This window comes from Lissotriton vulgaris, chromosome 5, assembly GCF_964263255.1.
Source record: "Lissotriton vulgaris chromosome 5, aLisVul1.2, whole genome shotgun sequence".
NCBI classification, from domain to species: Eukaryota; Metazoa; Chordata; class Amphibia; order Caudata; family Salamandridae; genus Lissotriton; species Lissotriton vulgaris.
The window spans coordinates 30,447,423-30,469,002 of NC_141693.1; the positions used below are offsets into that span (position 1 = coordinate 30,447,423).

The following is a 21,580-nucleotide window of genomic DNA, read 5'->3' on the forward strand; positions in this document are numbered from 1 at the left end:
TCTCCAAACCAGGTTGTACCGTAAGCCCATGGCAGGGAATACTCTGCTGCACGCTGGCAGTCATCATCCAGCGCACCTGATACGGAGCATCCCCTATGGGGAGATGCTTCGTGTCAGGAGAATTTGCAGCACTGAGGAGGAATGCCGGGTGGCACAGTCCCACTGTAGGGCACGTTTCATCCAAAGGGGCTACAAACCAGAGACTATAGATAATGCTACACAAAGGGCCAACAAAATAGAGAGGTCAGTACTCCTGGGCTCAGGAGTTGTTAGCCAGCAACCCCCCACCAATAGATCAGGTGAGGAAACTAGATTAATTATTGGCTACAGTAATAAGATCAGCATAAGAACATCCATAAAATAATCAAGGACAATTGGTCCCTGATATCAAGTGACCCTGTCATTGGCCCTTCAATGCCGAAATATCCTAGCATTACCTACCGCAAAGCTCGGTCCATGCAAGATGGCCTGGTTTCCAGTAGCCCAGAGGTGACCACAGGCTCGCCATTAACCTCACTCAATGGCTAACCAACAGCGCCGACATCCTAGCACCCCTGAAAAAACGTCAAATCAAACTAGGCAGCAAAAACGCTCCCTGGTTCAACGATGATCTTAAGAAATCCAAGAAACTTTGTCGCTCCCTTGAGAAGGCCTGGAAAAAAGACCCAAACACCAGCACCAGGGACGCCTTCAAAAACGCCACCCGCATACACCACCAACTGATCCGGACTGCCAAGAAAGCCGCATTCAAAGACCGACTAGACAACAACGCCCACAACAGCAAGGAATTATTCAACATCGTCAAAGAGTTTACCCACCCCACGGCCAACTCCAACGACATCACTCCCTCTCAAACCCTTTGCGACTCCCTAGCTTCGTTCTTCCACGACAAAATCGCAGACATCCACAACAGCTTCGACAACCAACCCGGAGACCAACCCACCCAACTGAACTTCCTTAATGAATGGAACCCAATCTCCACTGAGGACACCATCCGCCTGATGAACTCCATCCACTCTGGATCCCCCACAGACCCATGCCCTCACCACATCTTCAACAAAGCAGATTCCATCATAGCACCACACCTCCGAGACGTCATCAACTGCTCCCTCAACTCCGCCACCTTCCCGGAAAGCTGGAAACACGCCGAACTCAGCGCCCTTCTGAAAAAACCCACAGCTGACCCCACTGAACTCAAAAACTACCGCCCCATCTCGCTCCTTCCATTCCCGGCCAAAGTCATCGAGAAAGCTGTCAACAACCAACTCGCCGCCTTCCTCGAAACCAACAAATCCCTTGACTCCTCACAGTCCGGCTTCCGAGCAAAACACAGCACTGAGACCGCACTCATCGCAGCAACAGACGACATTCGAACTCTACTGGACAATGGAGACACAGTCGCCCTCATCCTCCTTGACCTCTCTGCAGCCTTTGACACAGTCTGCCATAGCACCCTGTTACAACGCCACAGAAACATCGGAATCCTAGGAAAAGCACTGGAATGGATCACCTCGTTCCTCACCGGAAGAACTCAGAGAGTCCGCCTTCCACCATTCAAGTCAGAGGCCACTGAAGTCATTTGCGGCGTACCACAAGGATCCTCTCTTAGCCCCAAACTCTTCAACGTATACATGAGCCCCCTCGCGGCCATCGCACGCCAACATAACCTCAACATCATCTCCTATGCTGATGACACTCAACTTATCCTCTCACTCACCAAAGACCCCAACACCGCCAAAACCAACCTACATGAAGGAATGAAAGAAGTAGCCGAGTGGATGAAGCACAGCCGTCTGAAACTGAATTCCGACAAAACAGAAGTCCTTATCTTAGGTACCTCCCCCTCTGCCTGGGACGACTCTTGGTGGCCAGAGTCCCTTGGAAAAGCACCCGTCCCGACAGACCACGCACGGAACCTGGGCGTCATTCTGGACTCCTCACTCTCGATGACCAGACAAGTCAACGCCATTTCTTCATCTTGCTTCAACATTCTTCGCATGCTTAAAAAAACATTTCGCTGGATCCCCACCGAAACTAGAAAAACGGTCACCCACGCACTGGTTACAAGCCGCCTGGACTACGGAAACACCCTATACGCCGGCACCACCACAAAACTTCAGAAAAAACTCCAACGCATAAAAGAACGCATCAGCCAGACTGCTACTTGACATCCCGCGTAACGACCACATATCTGATCACCTGAAAAACCTCCACTGGCTCCCCATCAATAAGAGGATAACATTCCGCCTCCTAACCCACGCACACAAAGCACTTTACAAACTTGGACCCGATTGCCTCAACACACGACTATCCTTCTACACCCCCTCCCGCCAGCTGCGCTCCTCCAACCAAGCCCTTGCTGCTGTACCTCGCATCAACAAAACCACCATGGGAGGAAGATCCTTCTCCTACCTGGCGGCTAAAACCTGGAACTCACTTCCCATTCACCTTCGCCTCACTCACAGCCACCCAGCATTCAGAATGCAACTTAAAACTTGGATATTCGACACGTAATCCTCCACCCATCTCCAAGCGCCTTGAGACCCTCCGGGTATGTAGCACGCTATACACATTAATTGAATTGAATTGAATTGAATTGGTTAGACGATAGCAAGGGTTTTTTGAGATGCTCTACCTGCAAGCATGGTATAAGTAAGTTGTAGGTTTATACACCACTGTCACCTTTCCCAATCAAAATTAGACAAAAATTGAATTGCAAATCAGAATTTGCAGTCTATGTTTTGGAATGCCCATGTGGGTTTAGATATGTGGGTAGCACCAGGCCATAAGTCCACAAGCGGATCTTACAACACCTGCGTGCTATTACTAATGCAGATGCCGCATATCCAGTTGCTAGGCATTTTGAGAAAACACATGGGAAGGATGCCTCCGTTCTGAAATATTTTGTGATAGATTGTGTTCCCCCCCCAGAGGAGAGGAGGTGATAGAGAGTCCCTACTTCGAAAATTGGAGACCCGTTACATCATATCACTCGACACTAAGGCACCACAAGGGCTTAATATGGGGGAGGATTGCCACACCTATCTATAGTAACTCGTCTACCTTGCTACATGCATACTGTACTTTCATCCTCAGAACTGTTACTGTCCTGTTAACAAAAATCTTTAACTAGTAAATAGAGAGTACAATATGCACCCTGGACCCTCCTTTTGACCTGTATGTATATAATTCTTCAAAGAATAATGATTTAACATTTCTTTTGCACTATTTCACTTTTCATGGTGGCACTTTAAAGCCATTTAACATGGTCTTGCACTAAATATTGCGTATTTGCACAAAGAAATTAATATTTCTTTACCTCAGTAATGTTGTACAGCCCACTTGGGCATTATGTTCTTTTATCGTATCAGAATCCATGACAACAGGGATTTTATATTATTCACTTGTACTCTCAACATGATAGTTGCTAGATTAATCTTCCACAATGAGTACGGCTCTGAATGAATTTTAATGGCAATATAATTATTTATAATTATTTATTGGCTTTTAACTTTTGTACTTTTTTAAGAAGTTCATTTAGCCGTAGCCATGAATTTGTACAGCGTAATTTAATTACTGAGGTTCGTCAAGTTGTTACTGTCAAAATGTATTTTACTGCAATTATGAACAGTTATTTTAACTACTTGTATCTTATATGTGCAATAATCGCATTTATGCTGCAATTCTATAAGCTGTAGTTTCTGGGAAAGTTTAGTATTTTCTTGCTTTCCATACCATGTGATGGCACTTTTGCACTTTAAAAGGGTGGTCAGCCCTCGTGACGTTGTCATGTGATCAAGGCTATCTCTAGCCGAAACGTGTCATGGCGGACTGGTGCTGGGCTAACATTTAAATAAAGAAAAATTTGCACCTTCCTGGGTCTCGCTGGTTCCTGTTTGTGTGGCTGAACGCGCTGCGCTACCTGCTCTAGGAACTTGGACATACTATATATATATAGATAGATAGATAGATAGATATATAGATATATAGATATATGGGATCCAATAACATTAATCTGCAGGTACAGGACTTAGAACTGCTAAGGGACATGTACCAATTGGAAATAGCAGATGAAAATGAGAGAAACGACCATATTGTGTTACAAGCCTGTGGCGTAACAGGTGAACAGATCAAACATAGTGGCCTGAAACTAAAGACTAAATTCAATCTAAATGTCCCATTTGACAATATAGAAGCATACAACCAAGCAGTGATAAATGAACTAAAACGAACTAGATTGAACTTCAAGAACTCCAAATGGGATAATCGGACGAAAGACCAAAGGATCGCATTAAAGGCCTTAGAGGAGGATACGACAATTGTTATCAAGCCCTCCGATAAGGGGGGCAACGTAGTAATCATGAACTACAGAGATTACAAACAGGAAGCTATGAGACAGCTGAACGACCCCTCATGCTATGAACTGATCAATTGGGAACGATACAGACGCACCATAAAGGAGTATCATGCACTACTTGGGGACTGGTATCATACCGGTCTATTGGACACCGATGAATATAAATTTCTAAAGACAGAAAATCCACGTATCCCCTGTATATATTTCCTCCCCAAGATACACATAGACCCCACTAGACCACCAGGGCGTCCGATCGTATCCTCAAATGGAGGATTACTGGAAAATAGTTCCATATTCCTGGATCTATATCTGAATGAATATGTCCGCAATCTGAACTCATACTGTAAGGACAGTACAGATTTTCTGAGAAGATTGCATGATGTGAAGTGGGAGGAGGGATACTACATGATCAGTATGGATGTATGTTCTTTGTACACTTGTATTAACCAAGTGAAAGGTGTAGAGGCATGTATGCATTTTTTGAGAAGTCGACATGTGGATTGTTGGGGGCATAATACCATGCTTCAGAAAATGATGTTGTTTTGTCTCCAAGAAAATATTTTCTTGTTTGAAAAAGCGGTTTACCGACAACTCTCCGGGACCGCGATGGGGACTTATTTTGCCCCCAGCCTAGCGAATCTTTTCCTAGGCTGGTGGGAGGAACAGGTCGTCTGGGCTGAAGGGTCCGAGATGTACACTGACCACATCTTGATGTGGGTCAGGTACATCGACGACCTATTTTTAATCTGGAATGGCCCGGAGACACTAGCAAGGCAATACATCAGCCATTTAGGTATAAATGACCTCAATCTAAAATTCACGTATGTGATCAGCAACACATACTGTGAATTTTTGGATGTAGCAGTGGAGATCAGAGAAGGAAATCTAACCACGCGCCTGTTCCGGAAGACCACAGCCGGAAATGCGGTTTTGCATGCGGCGAGCCACCACCCAGCTCCCTTCAAGAGGAGCATCCCCTATGGGGAGTTGCTGAGGGCTCGCCGCAATTGCAGCACCGAGGCAGATTTCCATAAAGAACAGAAAGCCATGATAGAACGCTTTAGCCAGAGAGGATACAGCGAGGAAACATTAAAAACTGCCCAGATAAAAGTCCAGGACCTAAAACACGAAGAGGTTCTATTTAGAACATCCAAGAGGGACTCCAGAAAGAAGTCAATGGAGAATAGAAGTCAACCAACTGCTCCCCGTATGATTACCAACTATAGCAGGGGAGCTTGGGCCCTGGAAAAGATAATGAGAGCTAATTGGAAGCTAGTTACATCTGACCCAATTGTGGGAGGGCTAGTGGGCAGTAGACCCCAAATAACTTCTCGCCGGGCACGATCTCTAAAAGATAGACTAGTGCACAGCTATCCTAAGGAACCGATTAAAACAAAGTGGCCTCCAATTCCCAACGGCTTTACTACCTGTGGCGGCTGCAAGTGTGACCGCAACGGTAAATCATGCAAAACCTATAAAACAGGATCTGGTCAGATCAGAACTATCAACCAACAGATCAACTGTAATACAGAGTTCACAGTCTACGTATTGGAATGCCCATGTGGGCTCCAGTACGTGGGCAGCTCTAAACATCCCCTAAAAATCAGGATTCTACAGCACCTCCGTGCAATTTCTAATAAAGATCACAATTATCCCATGGCCCGCCACTATGAAGAAGTGCATAGTGGTAATAATGGTAGCCTAAGGTTTTATGGCATTGATAAAATACCAAAAACCATCAGAGGTGGGGACCGCGAAACACAGCTGAGAATTAGAGAGTCCCGAAACATCATAGATATGGAGAGCAAGGCCCCTAAAGGACTAAATTATGGGGAAGAACTAGCATCCCATATAGGCTCCTAAGACTGAACAGTACAGAGTAGAGGCGAACCCGCAGTATGCTGAATGTTGTTTTGAATCACACTATCACTTTTTATTGAAAGAAATCCCCTATAGACAGATATATGCAATGAACAAGAGGTAGGAAAGACGTAACCAATATTCATAGAATAGGTTATATCTTGGTGCCCCTACTGTCAGAATTGTATTATTATTACATAGGGGTATGGCACTATACTCACTGAAATAGATTGTATGTTGAGTATTGTTGTGATTATATCTTAAATTGTATTTTTATTTTTCACAAATGTCACACACATTTACTTTCACATGTATATGTCACCTTACACTCATCCCTAATGTAAAAGCACTCGATCGCTGACCCCTCTACCACCAGTCACCTTGTCACAAGCTATGTTGCATGGTCAAATTACGAGGGGAGCTCTCCTCTATCGGCATACCCGACAATGTTCCTATTAAGATGGGACCAGACCAAGTTCATATGCCCGCCCTTTGCCCTTTAAGCCGGGGAGCTCCCGCAATACAACTCCTGACTACGGTCGTGATCCCCACCATATCGCGCACTAAACTACAATTCCCAGTAGGTTTAGCGCCTGTCCGTCCACTCTCGATCCTTGTGGACGTAATTATCGTTACAACGATACCACGGACTGGATTCCAATAGAAAATGTAATTTTTGGACTACGGCAGTCGGGCGTAGGCATATTGTGAACTACAGATCCCCTTAATCACTCTTTTGGGACAGTTCGTAATCATAAATGTCGGACCAACAACATACCATAATTATCGTGACAAGTGTTAAAATTTAGAGCCCGACATTTGAAATGTAACTGTTCCAATTTATTTAGTCACACTCAATCAATCAATCAATCATTGACACTTATAAAGCGCGCTACATACCCGTAGGGTCTCAAGGCGCTGGGGGGGGGGGGGGGTGCCGCTACTGCTCGAACAGCCAGGTCTTCAGCTTCTTCCTGAAGGAGAGGTGGTCTTGGGTCAGGCGCAGGTCGGTCGGGAGGGAGTTCCAGGTCTTGGCGGCCAGGTAGGAGAAGGACCTTCCTCCTGTAGTCGCTCTTCGGATGCGGGGGACGGCGGCGAGGGCGTGGTTGGCTGATCGGAGGTGGCGTTTGGGAGCACCTTTATGATTTTAAATATATCTAAAGTGTTGAATGTTTATCCGTTTACTGAACATTATGTACACAGTGAAATGTTTTTTCTATGTTCATTGAACACTGACACAAATGTGGGACTATAAGTTTGTCAAAAACAAAATGGTGGTTACTTGAAAAAGGCTTACGCCGAAACGCGTCGTCCTTGGTTAAAGAGAGCACAATAAAGGGTTTGTGCAAGATTTCCTGGTGTGCCGTCTCTGCGTCCTCTGAAATCGGTGGGATCCAGTACTTGATAGATATATATATATATCAAACACAAATACCTTAAAGTGATTACAGAGGTCTGGAAGCTAAAACAACCACTTCTGGATAGAATACATTTCAACATTTGTTTTGGCTTTCGGATACAAATTTGTGTGACTTGTCCTGGAGCATCCTTCAGTGTGCTCCTGGTGTCCATTGGAGGGCGCCAGACACCCACAGGTGAAGTAGGAACCTTTCCTGTACCTCGGTGTGTGCCTTCTGTCCGTTGGAGGGCGCCAGAGCACCGCAGGTGAAGCAGGAATGGCTCTTATTCTTCAGATTGCGCCTGGTGTCTGCGGGTGGGCGCTAGACCACTGCAGGTGAAGCAGGAACCGCTCCTGTGCATCAATGTGTGCCTCGTGTGTCCGCTGGAGGGCGCCAGAGCACCGCAGGTGAAGCAGGGATGGCTCTCATTCTTCAGATGGCGCCTTGTGTCCATTGGAGGGCGCCAGAGCACCGCAGGTGAAGCAGCAATGGCTCTCATTCTTCAGATGGGGCCTGGTGTCTGCTGGTGGGCGCTAGACCACTGCAGGAGAAGCAAGAACCGCTCCTGTGCATCAATGTGTGCCTTGTGTGTCCACTGGAGGGCGCCCGAGCACAGGGATGGAAAGTGTGGGATGTTACTCTGTATGTGTTTCTAATTTGGTTCAGTAGATTTGTGCAGCGGCTTGAACAAGTGGTAAGGTCGTTTCCTTTCTCCTGGCCCAAGCAGCAGCTTCTCCGTCAGTGTGTTCAATTTGCAACCATTAGTGGGGCGCAGCGCCCTCTAGTGGCCCCAGCACAGAGTCTGCAGTTGATGCTCCCTGGTTCGGCACCCAGGTTCAGCCCTGGACCAAGTAAGTCTGGGTGGAGCCCGAGGGTGTGGTGAACCCCCCAACTGAGCAGCTTCAGCGGGGGCTGCCACTGGGTTGGTGATCTAGGCCTAAAACATGACTCATTCATTGGCCTCTTCTGTCTGCAGGGAAAATACCCATAAATAACAGTGGCTGAATGGGTTAATAGATGAGCAGATGAGAGAATGAACAGATGGGTGAAAGGCTAGAGGAAGAAAGAGTGAAAAGAATGGATGAACATATGGATGAATGCATCCATGATGGATGGAAACGGGAGGCATGGACAGATGGGTGCATGGAGAGATGGAAGAGTGAAAGGATGGATGAACATATGGATTAATGCATGGACGATGGATGGAAAGGGGAGGCATGGACAGATAGGTGCATGGAGAGATGCAAGAGTGAAAGGATAGAATAATAAATAGATGGGAGCGGATGGAAGGGTGAAGGCATCTATTGTAAGGATGGCCCGGTTTGCTCGCTTCACTGCCCCTGTCATTAGAGCTCTGGCTCAAGGGGGGCACTTCCATTTCCTGGCTGCCTCCTTTCTGGAGCCTTCCATTGTATGGGGCTTGGAGTCAGAGCAGGGGTCTCCAAATAAAACAGGGGTTTGTGAGCTGCAGAGGTCTGCGTCGCTCACGCTTTAGATGTTTAAAGCTTTTCATTTGCAATGCAACAGGTCTCGCATTACTGGAAGTTGGAGCTATTGGCGTTGCATTATTTAGCAACGCCAACAGCTCAAACTTCCAGCAAGGTGAGACCTATTGCATTGCAAATGCTTGTTTTAATATTGGAAACAGCAGCAGCATTAGGGGGATGATGTGGCTTTACGGTCGGAGCTGCCAACCTCGGAACTGGAGAGCCGGTTTGAATCTCAGCAACAGCTCAGCGTCCTCTAATTCTGGGTAAATTACATAATTTCCCCATTTCTAAAAAATAAAATGTGTAACGTAAAGCGCTTCAATGCTGTCAAGGTTGGGCGATATAGTACAGTTATTATAAACCGGATACTGGAACAACCGCTCTCAGGCGGGTAAACCCTTTTTAAGGTCTCGGCTGGCGAAAGCAGCGCGCAGTGAAAGAAATGCACAGACAGTCATTCGTGGTAAATACAGAGTTTACAGAGCCGCCGGAAGACGTCACAGCTTCATTCCTGCGCATGCACCGGACTCAAGGGGCCTCATTTATGAAGGCCATGCGCCACCGGTGCCTCACTTTTTCCCATTTTAAAAGTGACGCACCGGTGGCGCAAAGCCTTCATAAATAAGGCCCAAGGTGTGGCCGGGAATAGAGGTTTGGTCAAGTCCGGTTTGACCCAGGGCTTTGAACTCAGCTTGCCCCCTCGCCTATGTGCGCCCAGGGCTCTGAGAAGTGTTGTCGTCTCAAGTCAACCTTTAGCCACGTTTGTGAGCCTCTTGTGTCTGTCCATGTGCAGCACTGCGTGGGACGGCACGGTATGCACTTTGCGGCAAGCTGTATCAAATGAGAGGCAATGGCATCAGTTTGCATGGCATGAGATGGCATCACATAGCTGGGCACCATACAGTACGGTATTGTGTGGCATACGTCACTTATCTGCATAGTATGGTACGGTACGCTGTACTATCACTCAGAAAACAAACATGACATGATGTAGCATGGAGCTTTATTGTATGTCATGCCAAGGCATTGTATGGCTGGAATGGAATGATAGCATGTCGTTTCATGTGGTATGATAAGGTCTGTCATGGTATAGCGCTGTAAACAAGGATATGGTGGGGCATCAGTAATGTACCCAGAGTGCCTGAGGCCCTAATGATGTGTAGATGCAGGCAAGCCCGCACGGGCAACTCAGCCTATCTACCATCTAAGAGAAATGAAATGCGGCCATTCTGTTGGTTTATAATGCTTCGACGAAACAAGCACCTGCTGGAGTTTAAAGAGTCAAGTCAAGTCAAGTCAATAAATTTATATAGCGCGCTACATACCCAGAGGGTCTCAAGGCGCTTGAAGAAGGATGGGGAATTACTTGTCAAATAACCACGTTTTAAGTTGCTTTCTGAATGCTAGGTGGTTCTGAGTAAGGCGAAGGTGAGTGGGAAGTGAGTTCCAGGTTTTAGCTGCCAGGTAGGAGAAGGATCTACCTCCCATGGTGGTTTTGTAGATGCGAGGTACAGTGGCAAGGGCTTGGTTGGAGGATCGTAGCTGGCGGGGGGGGGGGGAGTAGAAGGACAGTCGTGTGTTGAGGCATTCAGGTCCGATTTCGTAGAGTGCTTTGTGTGCGTGGGTAAGGAGCCGGAAAGTAATCCTCTTGTTTACGGGGAGCCAGTGGAGGTTTTTCAGGTGACCAGAGATGTGTTCTTTACGCGGGATGTCTAATATGAGCCTGGCTGAAGCGTTCTGGATGCGTTGGAGTTTTTTCTGGAGTTTTGCGGTGGTACCGGCGTAGAGGGTGTTTCCGTAGTCCAGTCGGCTTGTGACCAGAGCGTGGGTGACTGTTTTTCTAGTTTCGGTGGGGATCCAGCGAAATGTTTTTTGAGCATGCGAAGAATGTTGAAGCAAGATGAAGAAATGGCGTTGACTTGTCTGTTCATCGAGAGTGAGGAATCCAGGATGACGCCCAGGTTCCGTGCGTGGTCCGTCGGGATGGGTGCTTTTCCAAGGGCCTCTGGCCACCAAGAGTCATCCCAGGCGGAGGGGGAGGTGCCTAGGATGAGGACTTCTGTTTTGTCTGAGTTCAGTTTCAGACGGCTGTGCTTCATCCATTCTGCTACTTCTTTCATTCCTTCATGCAAGTTGGTTTTGGCAGTGTTAGGCTCTCTGGTGAGTGATAGGATCACTTGAGTGTCGTCGGCGTAGGAGATGATGTTGAGGTTGTGTTGGCGTGCGATGACCGCGAGGGGGCTCATGTATACGTTGAAGAGGGTGGGGCTGAGTGAAGATCCTTGTGGGACGCCGCCGATGACTTCAGTGGCCTCTGACTTGAATGGTGGAAGGCGGACTCTCTGTGTTCTTCCGGTGAGGAACGAGGTGATCCATTCCAGTGCTTTTCCTTGGATTCCGACGTTTTTGAGGCGTTGTAAAAGAGTGTTATGGCAGACCGTGTCGAAGGCAGCGGAGAGGTCGAGGAGGATGAGGGCGACAGTGTCTCCATTGTCCATTAGAGTTCGAATGTCGTCTGTTGCTGCGATGAGGGCGGTTTTAGTGCTGTGCTTGGCTCGGAAGCCGGATTGTGAGGAGTCGAGGGATTTGTTGGTTTCGAGGAAGGCGGCGAGCTGGTTGTTGACCGCTTTCTCAATGACTTTGGCCGGGAAAGGAAGGAGTGAGATAGGGCGGTAGTTTTTGAGTTCGGTGGGGTCAGCTGTGGGTTTTTTCAGGAGGGCGCTGAGTTCGGCATGTTTCCAGCTTTCCGGGAAGGTTGCGGAGTTGAGGGAGCAGTTGATGACGTCTCGGAGGTGCGGTGCTATGATGGAGTCTACTTTGTTAAAGATGTGGTGAGGGCATGGGTCTGTGGGGGATCCTGAGTGGATGGAGTTCATCAGACGGATGGTGTCCTCAGTGGAGATTGGCTTCCAATCATTGAGGATGTTCAGGGGGGGTGGGGGTCCTGCAGGGGGTTGGGTGGGTTGGTCTTTGGGTCGGTTGTCGAAGCTGTTGTGGATGTCTGCAATTTTGTTGTGGAAGAATGAGGCTAGGGAGTCGCAGAGGGCTTGAGAGGGGGTGATGTCGTTGGAGTTGGCTGAGGGGTTGGTAAATTCCTTGACGATGTTGAATAATTCCTTGCTGTTGTGGGCGTTGTTATCTAGTCGGTCCTTGAAAGCGGCTTTTTTGGCATTCCGGATCAGTTGGTGGTGTATGCGGGTGGCGTTTTTGAAGGCGTCCTTGGTGCTGGTGGTTGGGTCTTTTTTCCAGGCCTTCTCAAGGGAGCGACAAAGTTTCTTGGATTTCTTAAGATCATCGTTGAACCAGGAGGCCTTCTTGCTGCCTAGTTAGATTTGTCATTTTTTTAGTGGTGCTAGGATGTCGGCGCTGTTGGATAACCATTGGGTGAGGTTGGTGGCTGCTTGGTCTGGGTTTGAGGAGTGGGCTGGGAGGTTTTGAAGAAGCGATGAGGAGATCTGGTCGATGGTGATTTTGTTCCAGTTTCTTTGCAGAGTGGGTTGGGGGTGGTTGTTGGATGTGGGCTTGTTGTAGGTAAAGTGAACGCAGCTGTGGTCAGTCCAAAGGAGAGCTGTGGTGTGGCTGAAGGAGACATGTTTGCTGGAGGTGAAGATAGGGTCGAGTGTGTGACCTGCGATGTGGGTGGGGGTAGTGACAAGTTGTTTAAGTCCGAGGTTGGCGAGGTTGTCCAAAAGGGTGGTGGTGTTGCGGTCGTTGTTCTTTTCAAGGTGAAAGTTGAGGTCTCCCAAAAGGATGTAATCCTCGGAGGGGAGCGCGTGTGGAGTGATGAAGTCTGTGATGTCTTCACTAAATTGTGCGCGGGGTCCTGGTGGCCTATAAAGGAGGGTGCCTCTGAGTGTGGTCTTGGGGTCGATGTGGATCTGGAAGTGAAGGTGTTCAGAGTTGGCGAGATTGACGTCTGAGCTGGTTGAGATGCGGATGGATTTCTTATGGACGATAGCGATGCCTCCTCCTGTGTGGCCGGTACGGTCCTTGCGAATGATCTTATAGCCTTCCGGGATGGCAATAGTGATGTCTGGGGTAGATGTGGCGTTCATCCATGTTTCTGTTAGGAAGGCGACGTCCGGAGAGATGGTGTCTAGTAGATTCCAGAGGTCAATGGCGTGCCTGTGGACCGAGCGGGTGTTGAGCAGGATGCATTGTAGGTGGTTGGGGTCGGATATCTGTTGTGTGTTCGTAGATGAGGAGTTGTTCTTGGTGCCGTCGAACTTGCACGAGTTGCAGGAAAAGGGTCCATGGGTATGTCCAGGAGCGGCTAGGACGCAGTTGGGGGAACGGCCAGGGTTAAGGGCTAGGAGGGTGGTGGCATCATAAGTAATGCGGGAGGGGTGGACATTACGAGGACCAGGGGCTCTGGCGCTGGGCGCGGTCCAGGCGCGGACGGGCGTAGACGGGCTTACCTTTGGCGCACCTTCGGCGCGACTGGGGCGCGATCGCTGCGCGTGAACGCTGCGCGATGTGTCATTGGACATAAATGGTGTAAGGGGAGGGGCGAGGCAGGGTCAGCTGGGAGGCGGGCGCGGGGTGGAGCTACGTCCTGGGAGTCACAACAAGCCACAAAATGGATGCTAAAGGGGACAGCGAAACTCGGCGAGCCTGGGTGCAAACACAGTCCAAATGGAGCACTATCGCTTCAAAGCGCTACTACAATGCGTGTTCTTACAGCGCAGCACAGAGATGCATACAGGGACAATGCACAAATAGCGCTACAAATATCACAGATCGAACAATGCAGGCAGCGGAAGTATTGCGGGAGAGGACGCGCTGAGGAGTCAGCTGGAGGCGCTACGATACCGCAGGGTGGTTGAGAGGCGCTTCTGAGTCAGCACTCTTTAGGAGCGTGGAGCGAGGAGGGGAGCGACCTCTTCCCAAGCAGGTCAGGAGAGCCACCCCACGCAGCAAATGTATTGCTGTACTATAATAATTACTCACTGGCTTCATATGATGAGGAAAAGCACACACCCCTCTCTCGGCCTTTATGGCCTTTTGTTACACTGCTCTAACACTGCACACAAATAACAGGTGAGAAGAGAAGGCGTGTGTTTTTAAATTGCGTGTCCCCCTGTTGGACTATATAGTACAGTCCATGCTTGCAAAACAAATGGTTCATGTGATAAAATGAACCAGTTCCCTTTTCCCTGATCCACAAGCTACCAGCTTGGTATGCGGAAGCGGTCCAACTGGGTAAGATTGAGCGATGGTTGGGCCTAAACACCCCCTAGCACACTTTAAGGCAGATGCTTATCATGTGCGTGAGAACCTGCCCGGCTCCCTCTGCTGGTGGTGGCAGCTTGAGACGACAAGCACACGCCTCGCGCAGCAGCAGGCGGAGGGGGCCTGTGCGATTCCCTGGCAGGAGCATGCAACCATATGGTGCCACCATATGGTGCCACGCACTCCCACAAGGAAATCGCCAGAGGTGCACGCGTTGCCATTGCAAGTGATACAACGCATGCACGTTTTTTCCCCAAAAGTTGTGCCGATGGCATTAGGTCTCTCTCCTATGCAGCGCATGCACGCTGCGTAGGCGAGACCTAATGATGTACACAAACTCAGGTAGGCAAGAGGAAACGGATTTGTAAAGATACATTGGAGCTGTTTGTTCTCCAGGAAAATCACCATCACCAACAAGCATTGAAAATGCAATAGGTCTCGCCTTTTATTAAGTTAAAGCCATTTGCTTTGCTATACAATACCATTAGCAAAGCAAATGGCTATAACTTAATCAAAGGAAGACCTATTGCATTTTTACTGCTTGTTTTAAAGGTCGTTGAGGATCGCTGAGCCATATTCAATTCGGTCCTTGGCCTTGTGTGCTCATTTCATATCTAGTGGAGGAAGAATATTTTAAAAAAGGGAGTTTATGACGATGGAATCTGACCGGTTTAGCCAGAGCTTGGATGGGCCCTTTGAGTTTCAGGGTTTCATCAAGAAGGAAAAACAGAATAGTGCCCTCGGGCAGGCAAAGGGACAGGGGTGTGCAAAAGAGTGGATTAATTGAAGAGGGACAAGAGGAACCCATTAAGTGGCTCGGGACCATGGGTATCAAGTATTTATCAAAACAACAAGTGGTCCTGAGCATACAAGAATAAGGGAAAGCACAGATATTGTATATAGACCACAATGGACTTCTATATAGTTCAGAATTCCTTGTCCAGCCGGGCAAGGAATATTTATTGGTTTTATAGATTATTTGATCTCAAAATACATCATATAACCCGAAACAGTGGGGTTATAGTAGGGCACAGTCCTGTGCCGTACATAGGGAGGAAGTGAAAAAGTGAAAGTAAGTGAAAGAAAATATCAGGCAAACAGAGTGAGCTTGCAGGTCACTGATATGGATTTACATTGACAGTGTATCCTCGAGTTACTCATACAAACAGTAATGCAGTAGAGTCACATGTATGAATTACTCTAAAAGGAGTCGACGTTTCGATCCCAAGCTCGGTTATAACGGGATCATCTTCAGGACAAGAGGATAATTTTGCCTGAACAAAGCTTTTTTTTAAAAACACCTGTTTTGGAAGAAAGCAAGAGGGAGGAAAACAAAGATGTACATACAATCAATATTTGTATAAAGTAGGTAATAGTCAGCACTAGCTTTGCAATTACGGTATTCGGAATCGCAGTGTCAGGTGTAGCCAAAAGGCGTGGACATTCTGTGCAGAGCCTTTCATATTCATGCATGCTTTAGAGAAAGCCTTTTATGAACAATCAATTTTTATTTTTTAATTTTTAACAGCTTTTGGTGATGGTGATCTCTAGGGTAAAATAGGTGCATGAAAGTGATCTAGGATCTTAGAGGTAGTGAGGCATGATGCCGTGATAGGGATGTGACGCGGAGTGAAAGTGAAGGTTTTTTGGAGAGGGGGCATGGTGAAGCCGTTGCCGTACTCTAAGTGCGTCTATCGCATTTGATGGTTAATGATCAGTGACAGGGGACCTACCAGGTTGGTATCATGAAGTAGGGATTTCTTGAGGTGGAGTGGTCAGATTAATAAGACCAACGTGTGTTGCCCTGTTGGGAGTAAGGAATTATTTTAGTAATCATTTTGGACAGAGGGAGGGTAAAGCAAAGGCGGGGGTATATCCAATTACCATCTCTGAGGTTTCGTTTCCTTTTTGGGCAAGGATGCTTGTCAGTTCTGTGCAGGTGCCGGGGTTTAATATTCAGTCACGGCGCCACTGTTGGTACAGAAATAATGTTGAACTGGCTGGGACAATCAAGGGTATGTTCTAATGCATCAGTTGGGAGTGTCACATTACCATCTTAATTGCTTTAGAATTTGTGTCTGGTGCACCGGAGTCGTAGCCTTGCGTGCACTAAGCCGAGGTTTGATGTACGCGTAAATTGCGCTGCTGTCAAAAAGAAGAAAACGTTTTTTTTAAAAACATGGGCCATAAGGGGTGACAGATAATTTTGTGAGGTCATGGTGCAGCATTACCATGCCAGTATGTGGTAGGTATGCGTCCTCAAATGGATGGCTGGTATTGTTATGGGCTCCTAGGTTCCAGGATGCCTGCTGAGGCCGCTATTGGGGTAATATAGAGAACAGGGTTATACACTAAAAGTATTTTGGGGGGGTAATGAACGGGAGTTAGTTAAGGCGAAAAACCACATTACCATGAGGTTGTGGTTTCCGTGTGCAACCGTGGTGGTCGAGCCGCATCGATCGCGAGCTGTGATATGAGCAATCTCTGTGGGGGTAAAGAAGCATGAAGTTAGTCTAGGGTCGGGAAGTGATGGGACCGCTGGCGGTGAGCATTACTTTGCCAATTTGGTTTTGTGTCGGGCGGGGAATCCGTCGTCCGGCGAGATGAATGGCGCCGTACTGGCGAGGCGGCCAGAATGATGGCTCGTCCGCTGCGGGGCACAATTAACATGAATTACGGAGATTAGTTGGGAAGTTGGAATGGTGCTAAATCAAAGGGCAGCGGTTCGGCGAGCTTACTGGGAGGTTTAGACGATGCTCTGCAAGCGCCGGTCACACGAGCTGTCTCTGGCTGGATCGCTTCCGTTGTTAACCAATAGGTTTGTTATTGGTTAACCATGGGTCACGTGACAAGTGATTACCGCAGTCCGTGTTGGCTTCACTTTTTGGAGGCAGCCATTTGAAATTGGGGAGAAACATTCTGATTGTAGGGATTATAAAGACGTTCTGATTGATGGGAATTATTCTGAATCTTGGTTATGTGGGAGAGCCTCATGTGCTCCACAGGGGAAGGGGGGTTTGTTGAGCCAGGTCATGACTATAATACAACAAAATAAAAATAAATATAAATAAAAGTGCCATCAGAAGTGCTCAAATAGTGACCAACTGTGATCTTGTGCATAGATTTAAGTGACATTGGTTCAGAAAATACTGTAAAATTCGTAACCTTTCATCACAGAAATACGAAAAAGTTCATAAGATGTTTTTGGCAGAAGAATAAAAGAGCTTTCAAAAATGCCGCAGATTATTTGGACCAAAGTTTGTGATTTGAAACAACTTTGGACAGTTGCTGTAAGGAAGTTTTTCAGTGCAGGTGCTTACAGCAGGGTTGTCCAGTCCTCACTTCTCTTGAGCCCTGTGTGGATAGTGTTGAATTGAATGATTGTCTTGAGTTCCTCTCAGGTGAGAAGTTGGGCCAAGTTACCTCCTCTTTGTGGAAGTTTCACTGTCTTTAGAACCGTCCACTTGATATCGTCCGCAGTGTGTTTCAGTTCCGCAAAATGTTCAACGAGAGGTGCGTTGGGAGTTCCACATCTGATGCGGCTTCGGTGCTGGCAGATGCGGGTCTTTACTTTCTGGGTGGTCTGACCAACGTACATTTTTGAACAGGGACAAAGGATAGCATAAATGACATTATGGCTATTGCAGTTAGTGAAGCTTCTCATTGTCACTGTCACGTCGTTGTGGCTGAAATTCCGTGCCTCAATCGTGAATTCACACACTGTGCAGCATCCACACTTAACGTGCCCCAGGATAGGTGGTAGGCCTCATGGTAATGTGGTTTTTCGCCTTAACTAGCTCCCGTTCATTACCCCCCCAAAATACTTTTAGTGTATAACCCTGTTCTCTATATTACCCCAATAGTGGCCCCAGCAGGCATCCTGGAACCTAGGAGCCCATAACAATACCAGCCATCCATTTGAGGACGCATACCTACCACATACTGGCATGGTAATGCTGCACCATGAGCTCACAAAATTATCTGTCACCCCTTATGGCCCATGTTTTTTAAAAAAACGTTTTATTCTTTTTGACAGCAACGCAATTTACGCATACATCAAATCTCGGCTTAGTGCACGCAAGGCTACGACTCCGGTGCACCAGACACAAATTCTAAAGCAATTCAGATGGTAATGTGACACTCCCAACTGATGCATTAGAACATACCCTTGATTGTCCCAGCCAGTTCAACATTATTTCTGTACCAACAGTGGCGCCGTGACTGAATATTAAACCCCGGCACCTGCACAGAACTGACAAGCATCCTTGCCCAAAAAGGAAACGAAACCTCAGAGATGGTAATTGGATATACCCCCGCCTTTGCTTTACCCTCCCTCTGTCCAAAATGATTACTAAAATAATTCCTTACTCCCAACAGGGCAACACGCGTTGGTCTTATTAATCTGACCACTCCACCTCAAGAAATCCCTACTTCATGATACCAACCTGGTAGGTCCCCTGTCACTGATCATTAACCATCAAATGCGATAGACACACTTAGAGTACGGCAACGGCTTCACCATGCCTCCTCTCCAAAAAACCTTCACTTTCACTCCGCGTCACATCCCTATCACGGCATCATGCCTCACTACCTCTAAGATCCTAGATCACTTTCACGCACCTATTTTACCCTAGAGATCACCATCACCAAAAGCTGTTAAAAATTAAAAATTAAAAATTGATTGTTCATAAAAGGCTTTCTCTAAAGCATGCATGAATATGAAAGGCTCTGCACAGAATGTCCACGCCTTTTGGCTACACCTGACACTGCGATTCCGAATACCGTAATTGCAAAGCTAGTGCTGACTATTACCTACTTTATACAAATATTGATTGTATGTACATCTTTGTTTTCCTCCCTCTTGCTTTCTTCCAAAACAGGTGTTTTTAAAAAAAAGCTTTGTTCAGGCAAAATTATCCTCTTGTCCTGAAGATGATCCCGTTATAACCGAGCTTGGGATCGAAACGTCGACTCCTTTTAGAGTAATTCATACATGTGACTCTACTGCATTACTGTTTGTATGAGTAACTCGAGGATACACTGTCAATGTAAATCCATATCAGTGACCTGCAAGCTCACTCTGTTTGCCTGATATTTTCTTTCACTTACTTTCACTTTTTCACTTCCTCCCTATGTACGGCACAGGACTGTGCCCTACTATAACTCCACTGTTTCGGGTTATATGATGTATTTTGAGATCAAATAATCTATAAAACCAATAAATATTCCTTGCCCGGCTGGACAAGGAATTCTGAACTATATAGAAGTCCATTGTGGTCTATATACAATATCTGTGCTTTCCCTTATTCTTGTATGCTCAGGACCACTTGTTGTTTTGATAAGAGAGTGGATTAAAACATCTGGAAAGCGCTGTGTGGTGCATCAGTGTTACCTATGGCTACAGGGGTGTGTGCAAGATCAGTGCCGCAAGCAGGGACAAGGGTGTAACAGAATTGTGTAACACATGATAAGAGGGATGTGTGCAGGGGGACCCCTGGAGCACTGCACACTGCTGAGACAGCCGCATCTGGTGATAACCACTCTCTAATTCTCTCTCCCCCCAGGCTCGCACTCTTTCCTCTATTCTTTCTCCTTCCTGTCAGGGCCCCTCCCCGGGGTCCCCCAGTATTCCGTGGTCGGGTACGTGGATGAGGTCCCCATCATGTGTTACACCAGCGAGAGCCTCAGGCTGGAGCCCCGGGCCTCCTGGATGGAGGGGATCATAGACGAAGAGCCGCAGTACTGGGAAGACATCACACAAACCCTTCATGGCTCGAAGGAGGCGCTGAGCGACACTCTGAGGAGCCTGATGAAGCAAAAGAACCAGACCCAGGGTGAGTCACTGGTGAGGGGGTCAGTAATCATGTGGGGCGTGAGTGCTGAGGGGTTGTGAGTGACAGGGAAAGAAGTTCAGGAGAGGGAGGTTTGCAGGGGCAGAGAGAGCTGCGAAAAGAAGCAGAGCCCACAAAGGGTAATATGGGCCCATTTTTTATATATAAATAATTTTTGTAACAAATTTTCTTCACGTTTTCAATATTTCCGTAAATTTCAAGGACATGTGCACATTTGTACTCAGCCTGGTTATCCATACAGCAATATGCAAAGCACGCAATGTCCAGTCCAAGCTAGTGTGACCCTTGGCACGTGGCTGCTCTCAAGGTACCATGGAAGCACACACCCTCATTAGCAGCTTGACTCTCCTCCGCAGGCCAGGACATAAGATTGTTGTAGGACACTCGAAGACCTCAGGTCTTTAGGTGTTTACCTGGGATGCGCCTAGAAGGACATATAGACGCTTCCGTAGTCCTGCATCTGTCTGTGTCCGGTATTCACCCATGTGCTGAAGGTGCGCCCCTGTTCTACCACGTCTGAGAAATCCATCTTTGGGCAATAAGTGTACACAAATCAAGAAAATCCCTAGGTACATCTTCATTTCCAGGTGGTCCATTATACGTAGCCAGTTGAGAGTGAAGGGCAGTTCTTCTCACAATGCACCCGAGACAACCCAAGGTAACCCCACCCTGAATTTTGTGCTAAGTAGTCAGACCGCCTACATGTCCTTGCAGACTGTATTTTTAGACATAACAAAAAAGATTGGCGGGTTCCGGAGATATACACCCTACAAATTATAGTAAATCGAAGCATTTTGCACAACTGCAAATAAGCATTGGCAAAGTCAATGAATTCGACACTTAGAAACTTTTTCGAGAACAACTTGGGCAAGTGTCAATGTGGTCAGTTACAGTTACTTGGGGTGACCGATTCTGGCAGAGAGCTAGTCAGGCAGAACAGTATGACCCTCGGAAACCGTTACCTTCACAGAAGATTTAGCCTCCAGACAGGTCCAGGCACTTTATCGTTCTTCAATGGATTCCTATATAATGGTCCTGATGCAAGGGATGAAGGATGCTAATATGCTCCCAGTATGCTGTGGGTGGGATGTGGTCTATGGAGGTCTTGCTGTGGCTACTCCTTAGTCCTCGAGCTGGGTGAGACCTTCTGGGTAACCAAGCGGTACTTTGACCAATCTCCCAGAGACATTGACTCAGGAGTAGCTCTGAACATTGGGTCCTGGTCTCTGATGCTGCACAGTGGCTGTTAGCAGAATTGGGAACACTTTGGGCTACTGTTAGACTTGGCCTTTTCAGCGGATTTACCCCTCAGATTCATTGGCCTCCTGTTTTTACCCCATTTTTGTTGATTTTGGGACTCTGGGTACTTTACCACTGCTATGCAGTGCT

General features: G+C 47.3%; 1 protein-coding gene across 1 annotated transcript in view; it reads left to right on the top strand.

The window, feature by feature from the left end:
* The window catches only part of LOC147710044 (major histocompatibility complex class I-related protein 1-like), a 195,427-nt gene that overhangs the window by 83,056 nt on the left and 90,791 nt on the right, over positions 1-21,580 (top strand). The window contains exon 3 of the mRNA XM_086919312.1: positions 19,904-20,173. Coding sequence (XP_086775438.1) covers positions 19,904-20,173 — 270 coding nt within the window. The remainder of the gene's footprint in view (positions 1-19,903; positions 20,174-21,580) is intronic.